The following is an 8,777-nucleotide window of genomic DNA, read 5'->3' on the forward strand; positions in this document are numbered from 1 at the left end:
ACTTCTGGGTTGGGATATTATTCTATAACCTAACTCTGCTTATATTCCCTCACATTTATTTTCTCTTATCTACACAAGTAGTCTATTTAGTAACTCTGTGACTTCTAAAGGTGGGTTGTTTTGCTTAGGGGTGTCAGAGGAGGGGGGGGGGACCTAATACAAATAGGTACCTTGCTTAAGTTGTACTCAGAAACAAAGCAAAACCTTATTCTTCACTAGAAATTATACACTTATCACATAAAAAATGCTTGAGTTTAGGGAAAAAATTGAAAAAAAGGTCAAAGGGTGTGAATACTTTTGCAAAGCACTTTACATATTTTTATTTCATCACTGAGTTTCAATCGTTTGCACTATACTTGGTTCCACCCTGTTCTAAAGGATTGATTTTAAACATTGTGGGTGTCCATAACATTAACCCTGCATGGTGTGAAGCTACCGCTTTGCCACACACAGAACTTAGAGCGGCTTGTCCGGATTTAACTGCCTGTGGGAAAAACTTAATTCACACCTCTGTGGTGAGCAGTGCTGTCTGCTGGTGTGCTCGCTGGAAAGATGAATTTCAGAAGAATGTTAACATAACCGGGAGGACAAGGCCTTCTTTAATGGTTCGACCGCAGAATAAACGGCCCCAACTAGTCACAAGGCTCGCTCAAATGACTTTGAGCTGTTTTTATCCTTCGTATCTACTTTGTAACACTTTGTAACAAACACAAGGCGAGGGATCCAACACAACTTCAATGAACAATGGCTCTGTCTTCTGGCTGGTTTATGCAAAACATTTTTTGTTTTAAAAAGAATACCACAAGTACACACGGAGTAGTTGGCATAGGAGTCAGAGGTCAGGGGCTCTGCATGTATCTGATTTATTGGCACAGGATGAAAAATATGCTGACATCAGACAAAAAGAAAAAAAAAAAAAGACTCGCTTTGAGCAATAATTTTAATATGCAGAGCATGTAAGCAGGAAAGAAACAAAAACTGTTTAAACAGCGACCAGGAAAGCTAAAAAAAACCCACTCCAACAGATTTTAATATTTAAAAGGTCACACAGACTAATCAGTAGAAGGTATTTATAAGTTATTATAAAAAATGTACCTCTCATCTTCTCTGCATTTCCATTTCTCATTACCTCCATGATGTAAACACACCAGCTCTCCTAGCACTGGCGGGATCGGGCCTGTTAATGGTGCTAATAGCAAGCATCCAGCCAGCAGCAGTCGGGCTTTAGGAGGCGCAGATCATTGTTCACTTGTCACGAAAAAGATCCCTCGGCCTCTGGGTGCTCTTTTGCTGTGTGGCCTCCGTCCTTTCGTCACACACTCCGCTTGCTCACTCGCTCGCTGCCTCTCTTCGTCCTTCTCTCTCCAGTAGCCCCCTGTGGGAGCGTGAGGGTGAAATGACACACAGTGGCTGACTGTCGCCCAGGGGCCCTCGGGTTCTGGCCTTGGCTGGCTGGATCTGTGTGGCAGCTGGTGAGCCCGCTGCCCTCTCCGTGGCCCGCAGCATCAACAGTGGTGGTAGTGGGACTGATTGGGGCCTCTCTCTGATCGCCGACTCTAGGGCTGACGTTTAACTGCTCGCTGCTGCCCACACAACTGGTGGCGAGGAAGTGGAATGGAGAGCGGGGATTGGAAAAAACACGACACATGCAAAGAAACTACGACGAGGGGCTGGGGGAGAAGAAATGTGCTGAGAGATTTAATGAGGTAAAATTTGAAAAGTTAAGAGTATGGGTTGTGGTGTTTATAGGGTTACAACATTAATCCAGCAACCACATCAAGCAAGAGCTTGGGGACGTAATGCGCTGCCAGTCAAGTCCGTTCACCTCCGATAACGGCGGCAGAAGACTCCAGGCTCAGATTAAACAAAAACAACATTCACCAACAGAAAAGCTAGCAGCACTGCATTGCATACAGTTTTCCCTTTAAAAACAAACAATGCCATAAAAATACCTGAACTCTGTGATTAAGTCATTTCACTGCTCTGTGGAAAAATTAGGAGGGTTAAGATGCCTGAATCTTTATAAATAGTGCTTGCAAGACTGAGACATTGATTACTTATTAAAAACAGACATTGCTTTAGAACTCAACTATTTTTCTTATCCTCAACACAAAAAAAAAAAAATCAGCGGGGACATATTGTTGACACAGAACTTGAATAAGAGAACATTGATATGGCGATGTGGCAAGATCCTTAATTTGATCCATGTTGTACTTTAGGAGATCAGTTGTCCAGATCTGATCAGAAGATTAGTACCGAGTAAGGCTGGGGGAGGAGGAGGATGATGATGATGTCAGTGCTCAGTGGTGTCTGCTGGTGTATAGTCTGTTCCTGAGCACAACTACTGGGGGGAGGTGGTGTCGGACCCCTGGGTGGTGCTGGATGTGGTCGAACCACCGCGCCACGTTCACGTACTGCTCCTTCTCCTGGACAGCCAAGTCCAGCTGGGGGGGAGGGGGGATAACGAGAGAGAGAGAGAGAGAGAGGTGTGTTTTGAAAGCAGCATGACATCATGAGAAGGCTAGAAAATACATTTTATAATATTCACAGATGCTGTGGATTGTTCATTTACATCTTAAACCTAGATATTTTCAATCCAAGTTATACATAATTAAGGTTGTTTTAATGATTTTTAATCCAATACACGTTATTTTTGATACATTATATTGTTTTGGAGATGTACTGATAATTTTATTTATTTTATCTTTATGAGCCCAGAAGATGCCAGAGTAAGTGTCAAACTAATTTTAATATAGTCTAAAATAATTTCTTAATTTTCAAGTTTCTATGGAAAAAGCAAAACTGAGAAAACATAATAAAAACAAAATATGATGAAAAAAATAACTACAACAGGTTCCACATGTTGGGTCAGAGTAATAATTTCATCATGAAGCAGAACTATATTTAAAGGCACAAAATGATGTTTACATTTCAGCATTGCTGCATTTCTGCTCATGGTAAATTATATTTAAAAAAAAGCAAAACACAGTAAAAATATCGAATTTTCAAGGAAAATTTTAAAATTGACCAGAATCAGAAAGCAAATAATAAAAGTTAATAAAACAGATCAGCTTCAATCGGATGAAAAAATTGTAATTTCTACACAGGTGTCAAACTTTCATCTCAGAAAGATGAAACTTTGATTTCTGTTCGATGCTGCAACACAAATCTAATTAGGCCTACGTTTGTTTTTCATTATGCTATTAAGTGAAATAGGCAAATCCCACAAATATACAAACATTCGGCCTGGAAGCCACGTAGCATCAGTCAGGTTTAATGTTTGTGCAAAGTTGTTTTTCTTGAATTGAACATCGGCACTGGCCGAGGTCAGGGGTTGAGCCAGCTGACCCGCTGTCCCCGAGGTTAAAAACCACACTGACAGCGAATCAAAGTGACGCTCATCTGCCTGGTGGCGGGGGCCAAGCTTCCATCTCCGCCACAACCGCTGACATCTCTCAACATGTGATCCCTCCCTCCCCGAGTCGCGTTCTGCCGCTCCCGTTTCTGAACTCGCTTTTCTTTCATCCTGGAAGGCAGAACAAACTTACTTGTCCCTGGTCTGAGGCTAAAGCCATCACTTTATGCCACATCACTTAATCTGTTTGAAGGGAGCTGAAAATGTGTTTAGAATCCGGGTGTTCATTGCCAGCTTGTCCCCGATGCCCTTTGGCCATATGACTGGTCTAATTGTGTGTTATATACGATGACAAATTGATAATTAGAGCTGTGGTTTGAGAAAAGTGAGAGACGAGATTAATTTAATATAGAAGGGAGAAGGAATGGATGCCTCGCTTCTCACTGTATGGCTATAAGAACTCCAAGACATAATCAATCAAACTTACTCATGAATATACAATTCAGCATCACATTATAGAAACTAAAGCGGCCTAAAGTTGGCTGTGAAGTTCTGTGTTGTCACGAAACAAAACATTTAGAATACATCAAAATCTTTATTAGCATTATATTAACAGAGTAAGCAAGAATATTAAAGAAATAAAGCAAAACATGCAAAAATATTTCTACACATGGAACTTTTTCACATTATATCCCGTTATTATGACACAAACTTCGATACATTTTATTTGAATTGTATCTGACAGACACAATTCAAATAAAAAGAGCAAAATAGATTGTTCTATATTTACTGTAACATGCTGTAATAGTAACTAAAATCTAAAAAAAAAGAAGAGAACTTACTATGATTGAGTGTATTCCATAGTACATAAGAACATCAGCTAAAGTTAACTGGTTCCCTGCCAGGTAGACTTTGTCTTGCATGTAGAGGTTGAGGTCCTGAAAGAGGAAATTTCCAAACAACACAACATATGCAAATTAAGTCTCAAAATATGATAATTTATGCATTATGGTAAATATTTCTGTGTAAACACACTTGTCTTCACATGACAGATGAAAACATTCCATGAATCACTAATGAAGCTCCCCCCGTATTTGACTTTTAGTCTTATCTTATTCCAAAATTCTGTTCCGGATATCATTATCAGCCTAATATTGTCTGCGACAGTTTCTTTTGTGCATAGCTGTCGTCATATTCTGTATTAAATTGAGCTCCTTTAAACATGTAAATGTGCCAAAGCAGCAGGTTCATATCTGTTATATATCTGAGAGTGCATGAGGTACATAGGAGTGCAGCTTTTGCATCTGCATGTCTGCAATGTGAATAGAAATCATTTGTAACCTGAGGGCCCCCGTCGTCTCTCGTCATGGCTGGAGACTTAGCGCAGATGCCCAACAAAACGAGCTGTTTGTTTGCTCCACGACAAAACGACCGCGAATCCAGTGAAGCCTTTTCAAACTCTGGTGGCCTTTTTGTGCGTTTCTCAGCCGTCGCCTGTGTATGCAAAGTCGCACGTGGAAGTGCTGGTCCCAGGGGACGAGGGAGGGGGCGTGGGGACCTCTTTAGCGCTTGTACATTACACAAAGGGAAGACTTTCCACACACACTTACAGAAGCATCTTGGGGGCAAATGGAGTTATTGTGCGGGAAGAGTGGGTGATGCCAAACAAGGCATGAAGACTGCAGACTTCCTCCCCTTCAAGAATCAGATCCTTGCTTTTCTTTGCCTACAGCCATGGAGCTAAAGCCCAGTCGTGCATCTGAGGAGGGGAGGCTCTCCTAGTAACCCCCACCGACACACGGAGCTCCAAGCTCAGTTCTCTCCTACCTTAACTGGGCATTTAACCTAACTGGATCAAAAGCTGCGTTTCAATAATCAGTTCTAATGCACAAGTGTACAACTTTTAAGTCTAATCGATGAGAATTTCATCATTCATAACTTCAATGCTACAATATTTCAAAAGGTTATGTTCTTTCATTAAGCACAGATATTTAATATTGTACTTCACAAACACTGCCAAATACTTAACGATGCTGTTAATGCATTATACTTAATATTTTTGGATCAATCTTTTTCTTTCGTACCTTACTACATATATAAAGGTCAAACATCTGTTACCTTAATACTGCAAAGAAAAATGGACAGAGTTGTTTTCTTTGTTTCTTTCTTTTTTTAAATTGATTTTGGGACATTTTACATCAATTTTGGATCATATTAAGTAAGAATCCATTTTTTGGCACGCCCAAAAGGTGCGAACAAACTTGCTCATATTAGTAAATATCATGTTGATGCTTCTGGTGACATAAAAACAGGAGCTTGCATATCCTGTTGCCTGAATACTGCTGGAGTTCGTGGATCATAAAAGAAATGACAGTCATCTGCAGCAGCAAATTACCAAGTAAACCTAAATGGTTTAAGGTGGAGTTCCCAGATTAAGTATTACGTAGCTACCTTCAAACACAGTGCACTACTCAAAAGGTTTAGCAGATGTTAGATGTTTACTTAAAAAGCTAGTCGAGCCTCTGAAAGTATGAATTTCTTATTTACATCCCCGGGAGTGGGAGTTTAAGAGATCCTGCTGTTGTCACTTTTGCATCTCTGAATAATTTAATGGGAGATGACTGAAGCGCTTGAAAGAAGGGAGTTAAGGATGCAGCTGAAGCAGCAGGACAGGACAGGGGGGCCACCGGCACCAGCGCCGAGCCGCTCAGGGCGACTTCCTCCTGTAAGTGGCGCCATTAAAATATTTAAAGGCCTGTCCAGATAACATGCTGCAACACAGCATGACTCCTCAGCCATGCCACAACAGTGTGTCACGCTGCGAAGAGAGCACGCACGCAAACACACACACACGCAGAGACTTCACACTGACAGGACGGTGCCAAGAGGCGCCCAGCGTCCAGCGCAAGAGTGGCTGACGATCCGTTTCATGCTGACTGGCGTCAGGCACATTAAAGCGCTTTTCTCTGTCGTGCGGGGTCGTGTCACTGAAGGGGCCATATATCAGCCTTTATTCCTGTCGCTTAACGAGACAAACAAACAGATACAGGCGTATTGATCGAGCAGAGAAAAGGTTCAATATTTGTTGATGAGGAGCTGTTGAGAAACGTAACGACACTATTTTTATTGGAAGAAATAAATTAACGTATTCAAAATTAGCAGCTTTATGATCTGTGAAAAACATATTTGGACCTTAAAGAGGGAAGATATCAAAGTTTTTCTTTATGACTTTTTACCTTCAGGATGCTCTTGGTGTCCTCTATGTGGCTGTCAAGTTTGGTCACCCTGTACTCCAGCCACTGCTGCACCACCGCCCTGCCTTCTGCACCGTCACCCAGCAGCTCTGGGCGCTTGGCCTCTTTTACCAGGTGACAGGCAATGGTCACCAGTCCCACCAGTGGGGGGGCGTTATTATTCTGTAACACAGGCACCTGAAGGGGGAGGTGTAAAAAAGGGAGGGGCAGCAAAATGTCAACAACTGGGTTTCAGCAAAACTGGGTTCCTGCAGAAGCCTCATGTCAAAATGATAGACTTTTTCAAACATCCGATTTTCCATACTCTCACTCCTATTTATTTAGTCTGTGTTAAAATTGTATATACAGAACCTCATTATGGATTTATGACAGAAACTGCAGTAGTGATCATCAAGCTTAAATATGGACTGGACAAAAACCAGATTGCAAGGAAGAGAATGGGTGATGCAACACTTGTGGAAGAGGCAATAAAGACTGAAGATACAAATATTTTCTATAATGTGTATTTTTCACTCCTGTGTCTATCACCAGCAGTGGGAGTTAACACCCACTTTAAATGGCTCCGAGTCCACACTCAGTACACAGCCGACTCCACCCCTCTTATACAGAGCATGCTGCTCCTTTCATAGAGACGCAATGTTGAAATCGGAAAATCAGGTTTATATGCCGAAATAACATTATTCTTCCGAATTAAATGTAATAATATAAGCCAATGGTATGAGAACAAAAGCTAGCAACAAAAGCTACCCCCTATTTAATACACACGTTTAGCTTGTTAGCATTTCTTTGACAGACAACGTGCACTCGCCCGCAGCTGTTTGAAAGCACCCATTCAATTAAATGCCAATTCGCCTCCATAATAGGGTGGGAAAACAAATAACCGACATATTACCTTTTTATCTCCCTGTGTGCTATACTTGTTCGGCTTTTTAAGGCCCAAGTATTTTTCCAGAGACGCTAACTCCCGCAACGCCATGTTTCTGAGTGTGGAGAAGCAGCGGAGAAGAGCGACCGACGTGATTGGATGAAAAAGCTTAACTCCCGCCTCCACAAGGTTTGACTGACAGGAAATGTAACCAATCAAAACGCTCAAGATGCTTGCGCGTCTCTTTCATTTTATTGCGTCAGTGAATATACCAAATCAACGTAAAATGTTATTTTTAACTCACCAATCTTCAATTTTTGTATATAAAAAAATTAATTTTTATTGTTTTTTTTAATGTAAGGGAAGAATAAAAAGGGAGTGACTTACCAGATAAATTAATTACCAGATAAATATTATTTTAAAGTACATATATTTTATATTAATCCTGATGATTACTAAGATTCATTATTATTTTATCCGTATTTCAAATAGGATCATACTAACTAACTTGGGGTTTATTAAATACACAAAAATATTGCGTTTATTTGTGGAACAAATATGTGGAACAAATACAAACAGTCCATTAGCAGTCTGTACTGGACTCAACACCGTTATGCCTTGTTATAGCATTGTTGTAAACATTCTCTGTTGATGATGTGCACAAACTGACAGTGGGGGGTCTGAAGTTTCGTTTCTCAATGCTGCTGCTCAGTTTGTCTTTTCTGTAAGCCGGTCTGGTTCTGCTCTGAATCCTTTGGCATTATGTACTCCACATCTTTTGGATCTATTCTATGCGTTTGTTATTCCCCTATAATGAAATGTCACTTGTCAGTCTAGATACAGTTTACTAACTAAGGACCATCCAGGTGGATGTATGAATAGGGATCTATACATTTTCATGTGAAGTGATACAAAGTGATGGTTGAGCTCAGGTTTTATGCCACACTTTTAACTCTCAACAGATCTAATAAATAAAAAAAAGTACTTTAGATCATGTAATCAGCCTGAGAAAACATCCATCCTATTCTACTTGAACATATTGCTCTCTAGAATAGGTGAGTAGGTCTGGAAAAGTATCCACAAGTAGGCAAGTCCCTGAACACACCACTTCCACTTTAAAACATGAGCATCATGCTTCGGGGATGTTTTTCTTCAGACAGTTCTAAAGGAAAAGCTGTTAGAGACTAGAAAAGGTTTGAAATTGAAGCACATCATGTACTTCCAGGAGAACGACACAAAACACACAAACAAGGCTGCACTGAAATTGTTTGGATCGAAACACATATGTGTGTTAGAATGACCC

At 40.7% G+C, this 8,777-nt stretch overlaps 1 protein-coding gene across 2 annotated transcripts; it reads right to left on the reverse strand.

Annotated features, from left to right (window-relative positions):
• Positions 1–826: 826 nt before the first annotated feature.
• On the reverse strand, positions 827–7,638 carry eef1e1 (eukaryotic translation elongation factor 1 epsilon 1). Of its 2 annotated transcripts, XM_032551391.1 has the most exons (5): positions 7,502–7,638; positions 6,592–6,786; positions 4,198–4,293; positions 3,381–3,526; positions 827–2,444 (listed from the first exon to the last, which is right to left on the reverse strand). In XM_032551391.1, the coding sequence occupies exons 1-5, from the start codon at positions 7,583–7,585 to the stop codon at positions 2,408–2,410; spliced, it is 558 nt and encodes a 185-aa protein (XP_032407282.1). In that variant the 5' UTR covers positions 7,586–7,638; the 3' UTR covers positions 827–2,407. The 2 variants fall into 2 exon arrangements, with proteins under 2 accessions (XP_032407282.1, XP_032407283.1); XM_032551392.1 differs by lacking the exon at positions 3,381–3,526.
• Between the last annotated feature and the right edge of the window lie 1,139 nt (positions 7,639–8,777).

This window comes from Xiphophorus hellerii, chromosome 21, assembly GCF_003331165.1.
Source record: "Xiphophorus hellerii strain 12219 chromosome 21, Xiphophorus_hellerii-4.1, whole genome shotgun sequence".
NCBI lineage: Eukaryota > Metazoa > Chordata > Actinopteri > Cyprinodontiformes > Poeciliidae > Xiphophorus > Xiphophorus hellerii.

What these genes read in the sequence shown, in the direction of transcription:
- eef1e1 (XM_032551391.1), bottom strand. Translation starts at nt 7,585, where the DNA reads ATGGCGTTGCGGGAGTTAGCGTCTCTGGAAAAATACTTGGGCCTTAAA. An exon ending in GCACACAGGGAGATAAAAAG is followed by an intron (nt 6,787 to 7,501) that starts GTAATATGTCGG and finishes CTCCCCCTTCAG; the next exon opens with GTGCCTGTGTTACAGAATAA. An exon ending in GAGCGTCACTTTGATTCGCT is followed by an intron (nt 2,445 to 3,380) that starts GTCAGTGTGGTT and finishes CCTCCCCCCCAG; the next exon opens with CTGGACTTGGCTGTCCAGGA.